At 37.1% G+C, this 22807-nt stretch overlaps 2 protein-coding genes across 6 annotated transcripts in view; both read right to left on the bottom strand.

Annotated features, from left to right (window-relative positions):
* parp8 (poly (ADP-ribose) polymerase family, member 8) overlaps positions 1-2117 on the bottom strand; it is a 60019-nt gene extending 57902 nt beyond the window's left edge. For both annotated transcript variants that reach the window (XR_012365499.1, XM_073860961.1), the window contains exons 1-2: positions 1530-2117; positions 942-1003 (exon numbers count right to left, since the gene is read on the bottom strand). Coding sequence is in view for 1 of the 2 variants with exons in the window: in XM_073860961.1 (XP_073717062.1) it covers positions 942-1003; positions 1530-1613 (146 nt within the window). In the remaining variant the exon portion in view is untranslated. The remainder of the gene's footprint in view (positions 1-941; positions 1004-1529) is intronic.
* Positions 2118-19129: 17012 nt separating this feature from the next.
* The window catches only part of pdzd2 (PDZ domain containing 2), a 112100-nt gene continuing 108422 nt past the window's right edge, over positions 19130-22807 (bottom strand). For all 4 annotated transcript variants that reach the window (XM_055199935.2, XM_055199938.2, XM_055199936.2 and 1 more), the window contains 2 exons: positions 21262-21396; positions 19130-20273 (listed from right to left, as the gene is read on the bottom strand). In XM_055199935.2, the coding sequence (XP_055055910.2) occupies positions 20107-20273; positions 21262-21396 (302 nt within the window). In that variant the 3' untranslated portion in view covers positions 19130-20106. The remainder of the gene's footprint in view (positions 20274-21261; positions 21397-22807) is intronic.

Raw genomic sequence — 22807 nt, 5'->3', positions numbered from 1 at the left:
AATTAAGCTGTGTGTATGGCGTTTAGCGTTCATCAACTACTCTACATGTGTTGCCATTCAGATTCATAGCGTTTTTTCTTTATTTTGGTTTTTTTTACATTGTCGCTTGATGCTCATAGCCTTAAAGGGATAGTTCATGCAAAAACAAAAAATCTGTCATCATTTACTCATCCTTATGTTGCTTTAAACCTGTATGAGTGTCTTTATTCTGTTGAACACAAAAGAAGATATTAACGATGGTTTGCACACAGTTGACAGTACCCGTTGACTTCCATAATAGGAAAAAAATACTATGAAAGTCAATGGGTCCCTTTAACTGTGTGCTTACCATCATTTATCAAAATATATTCTTTTGTGTTCAACAAAATATAGAAACTCATACAGGTTTAGAGCAACATGAAGATGAGTAAACGACGAGAGAATTTTCTTTTTTTTGTAAACTATCCCTTATAGTTTTGTGTTTATTCATGCTATACAAAGAACATAGTGTATGCCAAACTAACAGTAAAAATCTGTGATCTGTTTATCGTTGAAACAGTGTTTAAAAACATGTCAAAATCTAATAAGACTATATTAATGACTTAGTACAGGGTAATTGATTATATGCAAACACAATTTATGATTAATTACACTGAAGCTAATAGACTGCTACCTTTTCTAAAGATTATAATAACATATTTAATAATGCACAGATGTTATTTAAAAAAAATGAAAAACAATATGGATGCCGTTATCCTGAGTGCTTATTGATGAGGTATTATTTGTCAAATATGCTTACAAGATTATTACTGACGCAAAACTACACAAACATTCAGCAGGTATGTGAGTCTTTCATGCACAGTCGTAGTCGACATACAGACAGAAGTTGTAAATCGTTAAGTAACAGTCAGTAACAATGTCTATTATTAAAGCAAAATAAGACATGTCTCCGTTAAGTTTACCTTTTAGGTCCTTTTGAATAGGTGAACGTGAAGGTGGAGTCGGAGAATCGAAAGTCAGAAAAAGACAATCATGACATAAACTTGGGTTTTTTGAAAAATGAAACGATAAAAGTCCCTTTCAACAAGTGTAGTCTCCATGGCAACATCAACAGGGGATGTCCACTGACAAAGAATACACAATAATGAAACTGATAGCAGTATTTACACGAAGTGTGTGTGAACAGTAACGGTCATTTGTATGCTTAACCATACAAATGCGAATTAAAAACGCCCATACCAACACATGAAAGCATTATAATGTCTTCATTACGAGTATTCAATTCTAAAGGCAATTTATATGTGTAATAATGTCGTGTAGGCCCTCGAATGCAGTTGATTATTGCATAATTTATAAGTACATCCAGGAAACGTTGACCACAACAGCTACATACATGTTGTTAAGTATACTGTGTTTTAATATGAATTAGGAGACAATCAATACGGAAGCTGACAGCATATGATTTGTGCTCGGGTCCCCCTTTCCGCTATTTTATGAGTGAGTTAATAGGATTTGTTTAAGACAGAAGACAATGGAAACTTACCAGAAAACAGGCAGTCTTTCTCTGCCTTACACCTTTGAATTACGATGTCGACGTCTTTTTGAATCCTCTCTTGCCTTGAACACATCCCCATGAAATAACACACACTAGAATGGCTTTCTAACTAATATTGAGCAAAAAATGAATCCTCTCTCCTCATGCAGGCACGATGTAACGTTACTGTATGAGGAACGGTCACAATAATACGCTTTAACAATTCCCGGTGTGTCACGCCAACCGACACCGTTTCATCTCGTCTAACAATAGCCTCGACACAGCGAAGAGCCCGTGCTCGCGACAGCTTTCATAAAGATATCACTTTTACACCGGAAGCATCTCTCAATCGTCCTCATAACTCTGCTGAACCCAACAATGGCGATGTCGAAAGCCACAGATCGCGAGTCTTAAAGTGAAACCAGCGCAGGTACGAGCATCAGAGCGTTACGGGAAGCACACGGGGAAAATGAGTGTGGGAATCCTGCGATTGCATCTGCGATACGAACCCGGTGGGAACGGGAATCACAACAAGGCGGATGATGTCATAGACGTGTTGTTCTCCCCACGCGTTCACTCTGCCGCTGCTGCTGCTGCTGAGCATTCTGGATAAGGGGCGGCTGCTGTATTTGTTTAGCATCGTGAGCTTTTTCAACAGTTAAGTATGTGAGGAGAAACGTGGAATTTTCAATGCATCTTGACAAACAACTTTCATTGGTCAATATAGTGCGTTCATTATTGCATTCTAATTCCTATTATTATCTGTTAATTATTATCAATTGTGCAAATCCACTTTTACAAAGTGTTTGAACATAAATGTGTGTTGGCGCTTGGCAGTGTGTGAACACAACCATTTTACAATTAAGAAAATCCACCCACTCCTCCCTTGTTAATGTGATGTCACACTGACAAGCCCGGCCACATCCACTGACTGGTTATTTTTACCCACAAGCTTTTCTAAATCTGTTTGTTGGCACATTTGACAAAGATATTATTTTACCAGATTGTATTCACAGGAATCAGATCTATTTTAACCAAAAGCAGTAGCTCATGTTGCATAACACAATTTCAAAATATGTTTGGGCGTAGGTCTTTTAAATGCATATTTACATATTTTTAAATGTATTACGAAAGTTAAAAGCTGGATATTAGATTTTAGGTAGTTTTAGACTAGAGTAGAGATGGACTGTTATTAGCATATTGTGTTTTTTATTGTAATTTTTTGTAATTTCTAAAGGTTTTTAGTTGAAGTAGTTGTATTTATTATATTATGTAATGCCAATGCTCCTGTCCCTCTTTGCACTAGAACAGTTGTGCGTTACTTCAAGGACCACAATTGAAATAAGTTATTTTGTAACTTTATTGTGTTATCCTTGACAAATGTGTTTATTTTCACCCAAATAGGTTTTTTTGGACATGCTATAACAAATGATCTGTGGGGTCTCACATCTGAGACTTATATTACATCTTGTAAAAATGGGCATAAAATTGGCCCTTTAATATTGTCAATTAAAACAGGAAAACTGGAGGGAAAAGACACACCGATGCAGTAAGAAAATCAAGCATGCATACACCTATAAACCAAAACATGTTATTTTACATTACCTTTTGTCTATAGAGCAATAAAGCATATACGAGGAAAGTAAGTATTTGAACACCCTGCTATTTTGCAAGTTCTCCCAATTAGAAATCATGGAGGGGTCTGAAACCGTCATCGTAGGTGCATGTCCACTGCGAGAGACACAATCTAAACAAAATCCAGAGATCACAATGTATGATTTTTTTGACTATTTATTTGTATGATACAGCTGCAAATAAGTATTTGAACACCTGTCAATCAGCTAGAATTCTGACCCTCAAAGACCTGTTAGTCTGCCTTTAAAATTTCCACCTCCACTCCATTTTATATCCTAAATTAGATGCACCTGTTTGAGCTGCATAAAGACACCTGTCCACCCAATACAATCAGTAAGAATCCAACTACTAACATGGCCAAGACCAAAGAGCTGTCCAAAGACACTAGAGACAAAATTTTACACCTCCAAGAGGCTGGAAAGGGCTACGGGGAAATTGCCAAGGTGAAAAAGTTCCACTGTTGGAGCAATCATTAGAAAATGGAAGAAGCTAAACATGATTGTCAATTTCCCTCGGACTGAGGCTCCATGCAAGATCTCACCTCGTGGGGTCTCAATGATCCTAAGAAAGGTGAGAAATCAGCCCAGAACTACACTAGAGGAGCTGGTCAATGACCTGAAAAGAGCTGGGAACACCGTTTCCAAGGTTACTGTTGGTAATACACTAAGACGTCATGGTTGAAAATCATGCATGGCACGGAAGGTTCCCCTGCTTAAACCAGCACATGTTCAGGCCCGTCTTAAGTTTGCCAATGACCATTTGAATGATCCAGAGGAGTAATGGGAGAAAGTCATGTGGTCAGATGACACCAAAATATAACTTTTTGGTCATAATTCCACTAAACGTGTTTGGAGGAAGAAGAATGATGAGTACCATCCCAAGAACACCATCCCTACTGTGAAGCATGGGGATGGTAGCATCATGCTTTGGGGGTGTTTTTCTGCACATGGGACAGAGCGACTGCACTGTATTAACGAGAGGATGACCAGGGCCTTGTATTGCAAGATTTTGGGGAACAACCTCCTTCCCTCAGTTAGAGCATTGAAGATGGGTCGAGGCTGGGTCTACCAACATGACAATGACCCGAAGCACACAGCCAGGATAACCAAGGAGTGGCTCTGTAAGAAGCATATCAAGGTTCTGGCATGGCATAGCCAGTCTCCAGACCTAAACCCAATAGAGAATCTTTGGAGGGAGCTCAAACAACTTGTTTCTCAGCGACAGGCCAGAAACCTGACTGATCTAGAGAAGATCTGTGTGGAGGAGTGGATATGTGTGCAAACCTGGTGAAAATTACAGGAAACATTTGACCTCTGTAATTGCAAACAAAGGCGTTTGCCAGGTGTTCAAACACTTTTTTTGCAGCTGTATCATACAAATATATAGTTTAAAATAATTTCATACAAATATATAGTTTAATACAATTTCCGACCCCTCCATTATTTCTAAGTGGGAGAACTTGCAAAATAGCAGGGTGTTCAAATACTTATTTTCCTCACTGTACATGCATATGTGTGCATTTATCTATAAAAAGTTATACACAGTTCACACACATTTATGATGTAAACAAAAACTCTTATTCCGCTATAGATCCATTGTGATTAATCATTATACATCCCTAACCTCCATATATCATAGCTACAACTGATTCTAGATATAGTTCATATACAGTACTTTCCTTTGCACTGATAAATGTCATTTACTATTAAATACATAAGATCATCCTACACAATGTAAAACATTCTGTGAATTTACTGTATAACCTTTAATAAAGTAAGGCCTTGGAGATTTGAAACCAATGTGAAATCAATAATGCTCCTAATCTTATAATTAGATGCTATAAAGGTACGGTAGTACTGTGGTATTCTAGAAAATACCTTGGAGTACCATTATTCATGAATACGAACATTCAATACTGTGTAATTACATTTACGAATTTGGCAGATGCCTTTAACCAAAGCAGATTACGGGGCATTCAAGGTATATACTTATTTTTTTATCAATATGTGCGTGCCTTAAGAATTGAACCCATGAGCTTTCCTAGCACAGTGATCTCCAGGGATGTATTACTCCAACCATGAACAATCAGGAATAATAGCAATAATAATGGCAAGGCAAAATACACTGTGTTTGTTTTATATAGCATCAAGGAATTGCATTTTTGCAGCTGAGGTTCATTTCACACCAGAGAGGAAAAACTGTAAAGGGCTCAGTTTAGGCCTCAGTGGCCTGTCCAGCCTGAAGATTGATGGCTGTGTTAGTGCCACTTTGATTAACAGTTCCATCCGGACTTTGGCTGGTGGCTCACCACCAGTCCGTAGTTGCTCCAAGGAGACCCTACCAGCCCAGTTGTGCTGAATCTGGCATGGCCTCCTCTCATAACTGCAGTGGCAGGAAAATCCATCTTACTGCATCGAACCTCAAATGTATTTCCCCCTGTACATACTGAGGATTTAGCACATGTTCTGATGAATACACACGCAAACACACTCATCATTTTCTCTTTCATGTAAATGGCATCTCATTTCAATGCAGTGTTGATGGAGTCATTGCTACTGGTGTGCAGCGGACAACTTTGTTAATGATTCTTCACTGCCGCCATCAGCTCATCATTCAGCACTCCTTTCGTTGATTATACCATTATGGGGGTGATAAAGGAACCGGGGTGATGAAAATAAAGGGGAATTCTACTTATAGTGCACTCCGGGAAGCACTACATTAAAATACATACATATATATGAGATAAGTGTACTTATTACTGCCAGCTGGCCAATGATGAGAAGAGGTTTTAAGGAGAGACAGAGAGAGAAAATGAAAGACAGAAGCTGGGAGATTGGGGAGGAGATGTTCCTGTGCTTGTGGGGAGTCCCGCATCGTTTCTGTTGACTCCTTGGTGAACTCGGCTCATTAATCCCAATTTCACAGTGAGCAGTTGGTGACTGTGAGAGCACGTATGCTCTTTGATGCTCTTTATTATCACATCTGCATGCAAGATAAAGTGTGCTTAAGAGCCTGAAAACAAGAGATCCAATTTACCAATAATCTTCTTTGTACCGTCAAAAGCGTTGGAGCACGATATCTCTACCTGTATGTTGGTGTGCAGAAAAACAAGTTTGGCAGTGCCTCTTGCCTGGTAAATATTATTTACCGATCCTTTTCAATATGAAATTGGCGCTTTAATGATTCCATCATATTTTTAAATCATTTACTGTTTTTGCTTTGAATTACTGTAATTTATGGGAATTATGATGAGTTCGTTTTCAAATGTTGTGGCTGGGAACATTTTGATGGCTTTTTATATACGACTGGCATTATGATCATAATACCACCCTTGTAGGCAAACATAAACATGGTTTATAGATAATTCTTTTATGAATGTCTTGCAAAAGTGATAGTCAGAAATGAGCGGTGGTGTCATGGACCAAATATTTTTAGTCTTGGCTTGGTGAATTGGTGAGACACACCCTTAGTTATGCAGAACTTCAAGGCTAAATATCATTTAAACGGATGAGTTACAAAAAAATTCATCTCCTCACAGTTGTCATGAAAGGCAAAATTAGCTATATAGACCAAAAACATGTTTTGTATATACTCTCTATTGTAAATGAATTGCAGTTTAAAGGGACTTTCCAATTTTTTTGAAAATATGCTCATTTTCCAGCTCCCTAGAGTTAAAGGAAAAGTATGTAGGATTGTGGCCAAAACTGGTATTGCAATAACAAAACGTGTGGCTAAAACTGGTACTGCAATCACACAACTGGTGGCCAATACACAACATGACAACAACATCAGTTGAAGGCTGCAACTCCACTTTTTAAATGACAATATCCTGGCCCGACCACTGTTGTCAGTGATATAAGTATTTGAAATGAAAATGATTTCTAAATGTCTAGTGACATCAGGGCCATTTTATGATTAATTGATATAAATTTCTTACATACTGTTCCTTTAGACATTTGATTCTTACCGTTTTTAAATTTATTCAGCTGATCTCTGGGTCTGGCGCTAGCACTTTTAGCATAGCTTAGCACAATTCATTGAATCTGATAAGACCATTAGCACCGCACAACTCTAAAACTGCCATAATAATCAAGGACTTTGCTGCTGTAACATGGCTGCAGCAGGCGTAGTGATATTACACAGTGCCCGAAAATAGTCCCCTTGGTTACTTTCAATAGCAGGGGACTATTTTCGGGCAGTGCATAATACGCCATGCATCAGCCATGTTACAGCAGCAAAGTCCTTGATTATTACGGCAGAATGAGAGTATAGGTGCTGTTTACACCAGTGGGGAACCTTCAGGGCCTTCTACGCCTTCAGAGAAGGTCTAAAAAAATTAATAAAAATATTTTTTATAATAATACTAATAAATAATAAAGTATTCAATAAAAATATGTTTTTACATGTTTAAATTTATATTTAATTTAATACATGTAATATATTTTCTCTCATCTATGTTCTAACGTTAAGCTTACTGTCAGGTTCATATCCAATCAGAATCGTCTGTCTCTATTAAGGCCCGGTAAACTGGCTCATTCATTGGTTAGGACTTCAAGAATCCCAAGGAAGGCCAAGCTATGTGTTTTGGTGTGGAGAGTGACGGGCAAATCGACCAATCACGCTTTGATTTCAAGTGGGCGGGTAAAAAACAAAGCATTGTAAGCCTTCATGAAGTCCTAATCATGCAACAAGCTGGATGCGAGCTGCCGTAAAACACCAAAGAAGAAGTCCTAATCATAGACCGTCTAATGGCCCGAATCTCTGCGGTGAGAGTGGTTGAGGTAAATGGCAGAAAACGTGATTGACGTTGTGGCTAGTTTGATAGGGCTGAGGTAAAAACGAAATTACTTAAAGGAGCATTTCACCCGTAGAAACATTAATCTTTATTGAAAGTGTGTCATATTTGTAGTCGAAATGTAACATACATTTCGAATTTGGTGCCTATTTGACTGAGAAAATGGGTGTTTGTTGTCTCACCCACTCAACAAAGATATTGGACTTCCTTCTTTCAATGATGCAATATGATGATTTTTACATCATTGAAAGAAGGAAGTGCAACACTGAAATCTGTATTTCTCCTGTCTCAGGGGAAACAGAGGGAATGATGCATAACCATTCAAAAACATGACTGGGGTTCTACCTATACGAAGCTTAATGCAAATGGGTGAAGTGTCCCTTTAAGCGGGTACTCGTGAAGAGCACAGCCGAGAGATGCGCGTGCAGCTGCGCATATCAGACGTGAACACGAGAAAAATAATGGGTTTAATTATACTTTCACTTCCTGACAGTTTTACTTGAGGATAGTAATGACTGCAGGCGACGCCGAATTACATACAATATAATTACCTAACTAAATCTCAGAGAATGCAAAAATTTCACCGGGGCTCTGGCTAGGGATTTTGCGAGCCCGCAAAATATAACAGTTATAAGCCACAAGGAGGTGCACTGAGAACGCAGGGTGCTATATTTCCCCTTATGAAAAAAGACTAACAAGCTATCCTACAGCTAAATATATATTTACAAAAAACAAAAATTAAATGCAAATTTACAGAGCAGCAGAGTCTGTATTTGTGTTTATCAGTTAGATTAAAGTAATTTTAAACTTTAAAACTGCATTTAAAGGCAAACGATGCCTATTCTGTAATTTAACTTTGCGTGCTCAGAATTTTTACACGTTCACTGTATGATTTAACGAAATACGAATAGCCTAGTATTATATTCTGAATTTTAAAATTTATGAAAAACAAACTACTCTCAATTTATTTTGGTGTTTTTTCCCCCATGCTCACTTGTCTCCATTTTCCTGTTTTTAAGAATTAAGGCGGTGTAGTAAGTAGAACCTATCCATTAAATTTGTGACTTTCATTTATTGCGCCATGCGTAATTGCGCATGGAGAGGCATTTGCACTTCATTGCATATTTTGAAGGCCCAGCTGAAGTACTCACGGTTCGCCACTGGTTTACACGTACATGGTTATTTTTAAAAACGGAGAGATTTACCTTCGTTTGTGCCCCTCGTTTAGACGCAAACGGAGAACTCGCCTCTGAAACCGCTTGTTTCTAAAAACTCCGGCCAGAGTGGGGATCTTGAAAATCTTTGGTTGCATGGTTGCATGTAAACTGAGACAAATGGATGTTTAAGCAGGCAATGTCACAGAGTACCCGCCAGAGCTCACATCTACGTCAAAAGTGCAACCTATGTTTACATGTGACTGCTACTCTGAACGCTTCCAAGATCACATTTATGTTTGTGCAAACTTGTTTCGTGTGTTTGTATTTGCAAATAAAGGTGCTCCATTATGTCGAGGAGCAAAGACGAGTGTCTGTTTATGAAAATAGCCGCCCACGTGTAAACGTAGCCAATAGTTCCTAGCCATACCTGCCTAGAAAATCACAACTTTTAATTTTTTGTTGGCCTTAGTACACAATGTAACTTTAGAAGAGTCAAGTTTTAAATAGGAAAAATATCGAAACGTTTTTTTAAGTACGATGCTAATGGTCTAATCAGATTCAATGGATTGTGCTAAGCTATGCTAAAAGTGGTACCGTCAGACCCGGAGATCAGCTGAAGGGATTTCAAAACAGTAAGAATCAAATGTTTAACTCTAGGGGAGCTGAAAAATTAGTATATTTAAAAAAAAGTGGAGTGTCCCTTTAAGTCACTTCCGTATTTGGCTTCATCAGAGAGATCAGAAGGTTGTCCCTCAGTTGAACCCAGGGAAGCAGTAGGGGAATGCACATTGGTTAAAAAAATGTATGCCTTTTAATGCACTGTAAGTCGCTTTGGATAAAAGCGTCTGCCAAATGCATAAATATAAGACAAATGTACTTTGCCATAAAAGACCAATTTATCGGCAAAATTCGGTCTTGAGATTGGACTCGAGTACTACATCACTAATAACCACCACTGCCTAGCATACAATCTGATCAGTGATCAATATGAATTCATTGTGTTAACTGTTTTAACAATTTGAAAGTAACACCTTTTGTGTAACACGGAAAAAGGAAATATTTAAAGGAACACATCCAGATTTTGGGAATTTAGCTTATTCACTGTATCCCCCAGAGTTAGATAAGTCCATACATACCTTTCTCATCTCTGTGTGTGCTGTAACTTTGTCTGACGCAGCCCCCGCTAGCTTAGCTTAGCACAAAGTCTGGAAGTAAATGGCTCCAGCTAGCAAACTGCTCCCAATAAGTGACAAAATAACGCGAACATTTTCCTGTTTGTGTGTTGTGATTTGTATAGTCACACCGTGTACAAATAACAAGGTGATATGAGACACAGCGATCTTTTAACAGTATACACAGAGAACTATATTCTCAGAAGACGAAGCACTGCTTGGGCGTAGTTGTAGTGCTTCGTCTTCTGAGAATATAGTTCTCAGTATGTATACTGTTAAAAGATAGTTGTTGTCTCATATGACCTTGTTATTTGTACACGGTGTGACTATACAAATCACAACACATAAATAGGAAATAGGTTATTTTGTCACTTATTGGAAGCAGTATGCTAGCTGGAGCCATTCACTTCCGGTCTTTGTGCTAAGCTAAGCTAGTGGTGGGTGAGACAGACAGAGTTGCAGCACGCATTGAGATGGGAAGGGTATGTATGGACTTATCTAACTCTGGGGGATACGGTGAATAAGCTAAATTCCCAAAATATGGGCGTGTTCCTTTAAAGTTAGGTCATACCATGTGAATAGGTCATGACTCTTGTCCACTGTAAACAAACACTTTAACCTTGATAAAAACTCGTGTTTGTTTTTCTATACTTCATTCAGTATTCCACACATTACTTCAGCAAAAATTTGGTTGTTATTCCGAAAAGTCTTGATTCACATTTAAAGTTCATTATCATCTCAAACCTTTCAGAGAGAGAGAGAGAGCCTTTATTGTTTAGTTTCTGTAAAACTTGAGTTTCTGTTGTTTGTTTAGTTTTTGTTCGTTCTCAAGTTCTAATGCAAAAATCAGATCTTACTTAGAGGTCAGTTTGCTTGTTTTATGTTCACCTGCAATATTTCATATGCACCCTCTGTCTCATACCCTCGGGTAGCTTGTCCAAATTAGACGAACAACGAATTTGATTGGCATGGATCGTTAAAGCCGAATCTCTTATCCCCAAAACAGAAATTTAAGAACAGCACGTCTCAATAAACATTTATAGTTCTTGACTTTAATCTATCCAAGAGGTCAGAGTCTGAATATAAAAAAGAGAAATACTGAGGTTTAGGGAAAATGAATTTGCAGAATAACAGAGAATTCTTTCTTTGAATCAGGAACAAAGGAGATTTATTAGGGTAACAGGACTTTCAAGAGCAAGGCATACAAAGTCAATTTCTCATGATTACTTCAAAGCGTGAGATAAAAATGCCAATATCTCAAGTTGCATCACACTGGAGTATTTTGTGATTTTGCAAGAATCAGTTTCAGTAAATTAACTTGTTTGTTTACATGTAAGTTTACCACAATATTTATTTATTTATTTACTTATGTAGAAGATACCTGTTGCATCTAATATCTAAACGTCATTGTAGTCCATATAGAGGTGCCAGAAAAAAACCCTGTAAAAAAACAAGCACAAGCAACATCACATGACAAAATCCAATGACCAACCCTTTAAACAGTCTTATAAACATATTTCACAACCATATATGTGAATCCAGATTTATGTTACTATTTTTGTTATCAGTATTAGTCATTGTTCAAACTTTTAGGGGTGGTTTCCTGGTGAGGAATTAGACTACTCCTAGACTAAAACATTTTTAAGAGCTGTCCAAACTGAAAACAACTTGCACATAACTTAAAATACATCACTACCCTTTGTTTTGTCTCAAAATGCACACAAGTAATGTTTGTAGTAAGGCATGTTTGTTAAAACTAGTTATATTTCCTAATTAATCTAAGACCTAGTCCTGGACTAAGCTAATCCCTGTCCGGGAAACTGCCCCTTACTGTGGGTTTACACCAGATGCGAGTTCAACGATTTGCTCAAGTAGATTATATACAAAGTCAATGCAAAGACGCGATCAGACGCGTCCTCGCATGGGGCGATGCGAATGAAGCGATATGGGCGGCGCTATTGCCGTGAAAACACGCGCTATTGGCCTCAAACGCGTCCTCGCCCAAGTTGAAAATATTCAACTCGAGCAAAAAATTCGCATGACAGGAAGTTAAATCCAGTGAGTAATCTATCGATTGCACGCTTCGCGTTTGGTGTAAACCCACAGTTAGAGTCATATAAATTTACTGGTAACACTTAACAATAAGGTTGTATTTGTTAATGCATTAGCCAAAATAACAATATAGCATTTACTTACCTTTGTTTGTATGTTAATTTTGGCATTTACTAATACATTACTTAAATCAGGCCTTGTAACTGAGGTGGTTTAATGGTATTTCATGCATTCTGAATTATTAACACAGTTTAAGAGTTGTTTCCTCATGCTAAACATAGGCAAAGTGTCAAAAAAGCAGTTGGGCGTGTTACAGAGTATTTCTATGCTGAATGCACTTCGCCAGGGTTCGTACAAGTTTAGGAACGTTTTTTTTTTCGATTCCAGCTGACGTTTCAGGGGTTTCTATACGTATCACTTCTTTTTATGGGCACTTCCCATGGAGAAGTAAACCAGCATTATGGAAACAATGGATAGAGTTTATTATCCGGGGTAGCAGCGGAGTTTTGCGTGTGTTTGATGTGTTGGATTTCATTGAATAGTCCCAACTGAGTCATGCATGCGGTAAGTAAGACTTCTGTCTTCTGTTGTAAATATGCGCGTGCATATTTTATAAATGACACGAACATGTAGTGAATCATAAGTTATAAGTGTTGTAAAAAGTGTTACATGACTCATACTCGCTCCTCCCGCGGTAGTAACTCCTCCTTCTTCATTTTTTCGTACATTATCGGAAAGATTCGGTAAAGCTAATCTTTCTTTTATAAATCTGATTAAACTAAAGACTCTTCGGAGATATAAATGATGTAATACTACTCTATACTCCAGATTAACATCAGAAATGCAGAAACGGTGTGTGTTATATGAGCTTTAACCTCCTAGACCCGTGCTTTGGTTTTGCTTGCATTTCTTCCAGCTTTTTGGGGTTAGGAAGAACCAGTAAATATAATAATAACCAATAAATATAATAACCAAATTAGGGATTCACCGATAGGATTTTTTTGGGCCGATACCGATTTAAACAGACAACTTCTGGCAGATACCGATGCCGATACCGATATTAAACACTTGTATACAATACTATACAGTTGGTCTATTAGCTAGTTCATTTCTGCATCAAATTATTTTTACTGACATGGATTGGATCTAATTAACATTCAACTGACCAACATAATAAGAGAGACACAAATTAAGCTAAAACAAATATAATAAGATAGCATGACAACCTTCAAAGGTGGTTTTTGCTATTCAGCATTTATTTTATTAACAACATTAACTCATTTTTTACATGTAATGGATTTCTTTATGCAGTTAATTAATAAACAATCTGTATCGGCCTTTCTCGTGCTATTGCCGATATGCCGATTGTTTCAAATTCATCAAAAATCGGCCGATAAATATCGGCGGCCGATACATCGGTGCATCACTAAACCAAATATTTTTCTTTGAACATGAAGCAGTGTAATTGTCTATGTTTGTTTACAACATGTTCCAGTTACACAGAATTAATTATTATGGTGCACACAAGAAAAAAATTTGATGTCCACAAGCCTACTCAATTCTACTGTGTCTTATCACACGGATCATTGATCTGCAATATTCTTTCACTTTTGCACCTGCCTACACAGCTTACATTTTATCTGATGTGCATAGATGTCACACCCAAAACTATCAATCAGAGGTTATTCCCCAATTCAATGCAGTCTAGAGCAAATTTAATTTAACAATTGTAAACAAAACACAAACAAAATACAGCAGGTTGTCATATGTGACATCTTCAGCTGGCTGCTATTTAAAAATGACTGTGGCTGAACAATCACATGACAAAAAAGAGAACAGGAAATGAGCAAGAACTGAAACTTGCAACATTTTAAGTCCCAGTTTATTTTTTAAATTGACAGTTGACCTCATGTAGCTTAAAGTTTTTGATTGACAGAATTGAAAGAAAATGTGCAGGTTAATAACACATATTGGGTGGTTTCTCAGACAGAGATTAGTTTAAGACAGGACTAGGCCTTGGTTTAATTAGGAAATAAAACTAGTTTTAACAAACAAGCCTTAATAAAAACATTACTTGTGTGCATTTTGAGGAAAAATTAAGGGCACCGATGTATTTTAAGATATGTCAGTGCAAGTTGTTTTCAGTTTGGACAGCTCTTATATTTATTTTAGTCTAGGACTAGTCTAATCCCTGTCCGGGGATTAGAACCTTTAACACACGAAGAATTTTTTTGATTCACAACAAAATAGATTCATTAAAGATAGTTAAAAAAAATTATCCTCACATTTAAACACAATTTACTTTTATTTTGAAAAACTTTGAGAAGTCAAACTTCAGGATGTGTTAGAGCACTAAATAACATGTAGATTAATTAGTACTTTAACACATGAAACAATTGAACACAGCGCGATATAATAAGAAAAAAATGACCACTTTAGGAATTTACCTTTCATTGTTGAAAACACCTTTCTAGATCTACACGAGGAAAACGGTGAGTAAATAACGTGATATTTGTCAGCTCTGTCACGGGTTTGTGTGCTAAAGATGCTGTCATAGTTTGGGATGTAAATGTTATCTTAAAACTCCTGAATGAGTCACTGTTGCACTCTTGGAGTAATTTTGGTAAGCCAGCCACTCCTGGGAAAGTTCACCACTATTCCATGTTTTCTCCATTTGTGAAAAATGGTTCTCACCGTGGTTCGCTGGAGTCCCAAAGCCTGGCTTTGTAACCCTTTCCAGACTTATACATGCAATTACTTTTTCACAGGGCCAAGTTTGGTTTGTTTGGCTTTTTTCTTATCCTTTAATTAAATCATTAATAAAAACTGTGCTTTATATTTACTCAGGTTATTTTTGTGTATTATTAAAATCTGATTATCTGAATAGTTTAAAAATATAATTAAGAATCAAGAAGGGGCAAATACTTTTTTACAGCACTGTACAGGCTATTGTATTTGGTGCCAAATGAAAACCTTCTCTGTTCTCCAAGTCAGACACATCAGTTACAGTTCAAAAGTCATTTTGCTGTCTGAATCACCGAACGTTATTCACAGAAGACAGAGACACATTGTTAGGAGATCAATATTTTCTGGTGAATAAATCCTTGGCAGGTGGAGTGAGGTGGTGATGATTCCCATGAGACTGTGGCCACCATCTGGAATGGAGCAAGATGCCAGCACTTCCCCTATATTAGTGACTCACTGAATTTCAGTTAATATTACTAAATAAATACCAAGGACATTAAATAAGGATAATATTTTAAATGTTCCAGCAATCAATTTTGATGCTTGCTCTGCTCATCCAACTGATAAAAAGGCTGTACGACGTATTGAACCCTAACATAAGAAATATCACCTTCTCATTATCATCTAAAGTGCTGCTATGAATTATCCAAACTTGAGCTGAACACTTGAGATTTAAAGGATAAAAGCATGAAAGGTTTGTAAAAAAAAATATATATAATAAATGTGAATAAGTTTGGTTCCAAAACACAATAAATCCATTTTAACTAATTTGGGTTATAAAAACTGATTTTTTTCCTCAAAATGCAATAAATCCATGACGTTTTTTTTTTTCAAAATGCTATAAATCTATTGAATCAATATATAAATGTTCATTCATCTTTGCCATGTTATATTCATTTAGTTGACTAGTGGAATACACTGATTAAAAAAATAAACATTAATGGCATTCATCAAAACACTTACTTTGTCATATTAAGAACACTGTCATTGCTGTGGTTTTACTTGTGACGTCATCGCTGAACTTTATTGATAGCGATCAGCTGTAAAATGTTTCGGTCCTGATCAATTTTCATTTACTTCGAGTAAAATAATGGAAAGTTTTTCATAAGATCCTATGGCAGGGCTATTCAAATCTTACCCTGGAGGGCCAGAGCACTGCAGAGTTTAGCTCCAACCAGAGCCGGCCCTAGACCTTTGGGGGCCCTAAGCAAAATTTGGTCGGGGGCCCCTTTGACCGTTTTAAGTAAGGCCTAAAGAAAAGCAATGACTACCTTATGACTATACTGCACATATTATATCTACTATGTTATTTTTTTTAAATGTGTCTAATAAATTATGTTTTAATTATTCTATGTATACTGTATGTTAATGTTCTTTTTTACATTGCTGGTCCTGAGTACGTATTTCGTTCTTATGTGGCAACATGTAGCCTACAGAATGACAATAAAAGACCTTGGGGTGGTCCCGGACAGGGAATATCTTAAGACAGGACTCTGCCTTAGTGTAATTAGAAAACATAACTAATTTTAAAAAAATGCCTTACTAAAACATTATTTGTGTGGATTTTGAGGCAAAACAAAGGGCACTGGTGTATTTTAAGATATGTCAGTGCAAGCTTTTTTCAGTTTGGACAGCTCTTAGCCTACTTTTATTTTAGTCTAGGACTAGTTTAATTCCTGTCAGGGAAACTGCCCCCTTGAGTTCTTGATTTGAGTTCCATGTTTGATGTCTAACAGAAAAATATGATACCACTGACTGAACTGAATGGCAGTACAGTGCAACAAACACACACTGATGAACTTGCTGAATAAAAAGACTGATAAAGTCATTTTCACTGACCATCAAAGAAACATTTTTAATTGACACCAGAGTTTAAGAGGCACAAACAACTGCCTATATATATAATTTAAATGAAATAGAGTAAATAGAATAACATTTAAATAAAATATTATATAAAATAATGAATATAACACTTAAATGTTTACATTTTTCAAATAAACAAAATTAACAATAATATCTAAAACACCACAAACAAGGTTAATAGTACCTAACATTCACTATAACAATATATTATCCCTTACTTAACTAGCATAACAAATGTTAATAGGCTTGTTTGAGATGAGCTAAATCTGACAGAAACATAGGTTTTTGGATAATAATAACTAACTTGCAAATAATATTAATAATTGAAGATTAACAATTAACATTGCATTCATAACATTAATCTAACAAAGCTGGCTACTGTATGTCATATGCATTGCTATAGTTTAAATATTAAACACTGAACAGTGACATTATACACTTTTGCAAAGGCTAGCAGGTGGTTTAACAACGGTGCGCTGTCTGGGCATGTACCACGCATATATGCATGAGTTTGTTTACTCTTACACATAAAACACTTTAAATTCAGACGTTTAACAATATAATTACACTAATGACATAAATATGTAGAAATGACAATGGCATACGTGAAATATAAGCGTAAAAGAAGTAATTAACACTTTAAACCGTTCAAATATTAATTATTAAGCTTAATAAACCAATTCACGTTATGATGGCAAATATAAGAAAGAGAAGTCAAACAGACCACAGTTTGGTCATTACCGAAGTCAAATAAGATCCACTTACTTCGCATTTACGCACAAACACATATAACATTAAAGAAATTGTGCTTAAAGCAACAGCAAAAGTTCGCGTCTGTATCAGAGATCCGGCTCAACTCAACTTTGCGTTCTGTGGGCGGGATTTTCGCCTGCACATAGATCGCGGGCACTGATTGGCTGCTGCGCTGTTTGCTGTGTGTCAATCAATCTCGGCAAGAAAGAGATCTTATTAGCGAACTTTCATAATAACTATAATAACAAGTAACAGCCTTTTTAACATTGCCATAATAATAAATAATGAATATTTATATTTATTTTATGTTACTTTTGATGAATGATTTTTTTTCAACCACTAGCTAAGTGACTTTAGGGGGCCCTCTGCTGGCCACGAGGCCCTTTGCAATTGCAAAGTTCGTTTAGTGGGTGGGCCGGCTCTGGCTCCAACCCTGATCAAACACACATGAGCAAGCTAATCAAGGTCCTCATGATCACTAGACAATCACAGGTGGGTAAGTTTGATTAGGGTTGGACCTGGACTCTGTAGTGCTCTGGCTCTCCAGGGTAAGATTTGAATAGCCCAGTCCTATGGGGTCAATGTGTTACCATGACAGAAGCTTGATGCTGTCGGGAGAACAAGCAACAGCCGGCATTTTTCCTTCGCCCGAGTGCCTCTCGCGTAAATTATTCGATTTTGATGGTTTACGTTTCTTTCCCGCCACAGAAAACCACCACAGGTTTTTCAATGCCATCAAAAGTATTATTTTGTTTTTGTTTGTTTGTTGATCACGAACTACAAAGTAGATGAGGAAAACTAGGATTCAGTGTGTATTCAACGCGCCGCCATTATTGTTTACAATGCGTGGAATGGTGCGCTGTGATTTGTTGAGCGGATTTATTGCATTCTGCAAAAAGGAGGACCATCGTTTATCACGTTTTGAGAAAAAAAGGGAGAAAAGATGACAGAAAAACATGGTGGATATTGGATTTTGAGTCAAATTAAGTATTTACTTTTTAATACTGACCAGATACAATACTGATTTTGGTGGTAACTCATTTTTTAAAATAGCGTTTATTGCGTTTTGGAACCAAACTCTTCAGAACAATCAAGTTGCAGCTGTTCAATATGAACGTTTGGGAATTGTGTACTTCCATACACATATAAAGGCACAGTACCCTTTACAAAAGTCCTAATATGTTCCATTTTTGAAAATGTGTGTTTAGCACCACTACAATCTATTATGCCCCAAATTAAGTGCATTAAGTAGATAAACTGATACTTTATATAGCATATAAAGGGAATGACAGGCCAATTAATATACATTAAAAATAATAAATAAACCTCAAAACTAGTGCATTACTGAAACTGAATCTCCTATACAAAATATTTGATGTCTTTATTCACAATGGCAGAATGTCTGAAAGACAATAGAAATATCCATGATTGCTTATTTCATATACACAATAGTTAATACACTTGTGCTTAATACAGAGCTGAATTAAATTACAGTATTTCAGTGGGAACTGCAATATTTACAGAAGAATCAAGTACAACATAATAACAGCACTGATACAGTATATCTTACAAGGAGAGGACTCGCTCAGATGTGAGTAAACATGGCAAATGATTCACAGCTGTAAAAATATGCAGACCAAACACATCTGTGAATGTTTTAAATGTCAATAATAATGTCAGTCTAATTAAAAATGTGCTACTATATGGTGAAAACGCTCTCTTCACTGTGTAACCAAGTAATTTAAATGCTAATAACCCGATTGATTTCAAGTATTTAAAGGTGAGTGTAAAAATTGTGGCTCTGGCTCTACGACTGGGGTGAAAGTACCTGGTTGTCAGACCAATGGCCCAACCAATGAAGTTACATGAATGTTTTTGATGTTGTGAAATTATACACTTCACCTAAAGGAAATAAAACAAACAAAGTAATTGAAGAGAAACAATAAAATACAGAGAAAAGATCTAAATCCAAACCAGATCAAACAAAAACAAATTCTGATTTACACACAGTTTGATATCTATATTGTTTAAAACACGAATTCATCAGGTCAGGCAAAGGCAAGACACTTTTAAGTGGTTTACATTATCACCATATAATCAGAGGCTGTAGAATAACTGCTGCATAAAAAACTATTTTCACAATTAAATTAAATTACACGGGATGCAGCGATTTATCATTTTTTACAATAAATGTCTTCAAAAAGTCAAAGAAAAACCATTACCCCACATATATAAGCATACTGCACAACTGCAGAAGCCTTAGTTTATAAAAAAACAATGTGCAACAAATTCTTCATCATAAAGTAATAAGAAACACATATAAAAAGCAATGCAAAGTCTCAATATGTACAGTACAATACAAATCTACCACAGTTTGGCACCTTCATCACATATGTGCAATGGGTGTGGATACATCAGATATCATACAGAAGTCCTGGGTTTTCTGATGACTAACTGGACAGGGCCTTCAGAGACCATTTTAATGATATTCCAAGCATCGTAGTGCATGAGGCCTTGTAAAGACCTGCCATTGATGGCTAGAAGTTCATCTCCAACATCGACAACCCGAGACTGCTCAGCGGCTCCTCCTGTTGTTGACAGAGAGAACATTTGATCTGAGATTTCCACTGCACTTTTTCAGCATGCACATTCACGTGATACCTTAAAGGACAAGTTTGGTATTTTACACTTAAAGCCCTGTTTTCAGATTGTTTATGATGAAATAGAACGGTTTTGACTGAAATTTGGACATATGATGCTGTCCCGAGAATTTTCGGGTGTTTGTTGTATCAGCCCCCACCTCTAGAATGGCTGTATAGGTGCACAGGAACAATCCTTCTTAAAATGCATTAAACTTTCATTTACAGAGACGTGAAACTCACAGAGTGGTCAGGGGTGTTCACTGATATGCTCACACATAAATCGCTGCAAAAGATGCTTTCCAACAAGTTTTATTGTAGTTTTTGTCCAACTCCATTGACTTGTATTAGATGTGCTGTGAGGTACGGTATTACTCCGCCGCCGGGAACTTTGTTAGTATTCTTGCAATTGGCAAAGGTGGATTATCGCCACCAACTGGGCTGGAGTGTTTATTATTCAAGCTCTCAGCGGAAGAATATACGGGTGCGAGGCGTTTGGAAAAATAGGTCCACAAGTTTACAACGAATTGTAAAACACCTGTTGGAAAGCATCTTTTGCAGCGATTTTTGTGTGAGTATATCAGTGAACACCCCTGACCACTCTGTGAGTTTCACGTCTTTGTAAACGAAAGTTTAATGCATTTTAAGAAGGATTGTTCCAGTGCACCTATGCAGCCATTGTAGAGGTGGGAGGTGATACAAAATTCTCGGGCCAGCATCATATCTCCAAATTTCAGTCAAAACTGTTCTATTTCATCATAAACAATCTAAAAACAGGGCTTTATTTGTAAAATAGCGAACTTGTCCTTTAATAAACACATACAGAGGGATTGTACAGATTACAACTGTGCACAGAGCTGGACTAAGCTTTCTCTTCTTTTTTTTATTACCCCGGTGGACTTTTTTTTAAAGAAACGTTTAACCATAGGGAACTCACCACGAAAAAGGCGTTTGATGTAAAGAGGTCGATCTCCACGGACAGATGCTTTGCCTCCGTCTAGACTGAACCCTAGGCCGGCTGCAGTCTTCTGTAATTCCACACTTAAAGCCCCATCAGGTCCTACCTCTACACCTACAATACACACAACAGCTAGTTAACGATAAAAATAAAAATAAATTGGACATCAATCAATTATACACTCAAGAAAAGTTAATTATTGATAATAATAACCAGTGGTTTTTGCCAGGTGTGTACCGACTACAAAAGCTGTCTAACTTGACGTTATGCGGATGTGTGCAAAAACTGTTTACACTCACTGGTCTCAACAACTGTGCAAACTAAAAACATGACAGAAAATCACTTGCAGATAACAAAGTGTTAATCGTTAGCTCTTATGTAATTTTTCACTTTGCACTCATGCTATCCAAACCATGCCACAGCACGATTGTCCCCCCTCCCTACTCCCCCACTCACACTGTACTTTTATCAATCTGAGCCCGGGTGTGCTTTCGTCATTAGGATGTGATTGTTTTAAATAAAGCAGGAAGTAAAGCGTTCTCTTAACACTGGAGCCCATCGTAAGTCTGTGTTTTATATTCGGAGTCGTTTGGTGCGCGATGACACACAGGCCTCTCACATGCCATCATATTGCTTAGTTGGTCTGTCACGTGTGCAGCTCGGACATTCACGTAACCCTGCTGCGCGCATCAGAAGGTTTTTAAGAAAGCAGGTAAAGGTGAGTGGTCGGGCAATTGATGTCTCTCCTTTTGAAATGCGCTCTGGGGCGATTAGCGATCACACTGCACCTTCCACGCCGATTAACCAATCCGCGCCCGGGTGCGGTACAGAGCGATCACACTAGTCAAAGAACCAGGCTTTGGGTGTCAAACGCACCCGAGTGTGGTTTGATTTGGATAGTGTGAGTGCACCCTTAGGCGATGACATGTCGGTCCTGTGGCAGCTACAGTAGCTTCTCATTGCCAGTGTTGGGAAAAGTTACTTTTAAAAGTAATGCATAACAATATAAAATAAGTTACTTCCCAAAAAAGTAACTAATTGCGTTACTTAGTTACTTTCCATGGAAAGTAATGCTTACGTTACGTTTGCGTTACTTTTTCTTATTTGGCTGAGGCTTGATCTCTTTCAAGTCTTGCAGGGTTTTTTATGATCGCAAAAATGTCAAGCTCTGGCCTGCCATCTCCGTTTCTGAGTCAAACTGTTCCCGCTCAGGCGCACAGAGTGCGTAATTCTACATTAACCCTAATAAGTCCCTTGGGGTCAATCTTAGCCCCAAGCCACTTTTCTTTAGTTTAAAAACATGGTTCCCTTCATCTCAGTGGAATAAGATTTTGTGACTTTTCCAGATTATCCGTCAAGATTCATATAACAAAAACTGGGCTTGATTCGGTCATTCTAAAGAGGTGTAAAACAATTTTACCAAAAGAGGCCCTTTGGGGGTAAAAATGACCCCAATTGAAATGAATGGGAAATGCGAAAAAAAAAATATATTTTTTCTTTTTATTTATCAAAAAAATATATATAT

This window comes from Misgurnus anguillicaudatus, chromosome 22, assembly GCF_027580225.2.
Source record: "Misgurnus anguillicaudatus chromosome 22, ASM2758022v2, whole genome shotgun sequence".
NCBI classification, from domain to species: Eukaryota; Metazoa; Chordata; class Actinopteri; order Cypriniformes; family Cobitidae; genus Misgurnus; species Misgurnus anguillicaudatus.
The sequence above is the reverse complement of the archived record's forward strand: the minus strand, read 5'-3'. Positions and strand labels throughout refer to the sequence as shown.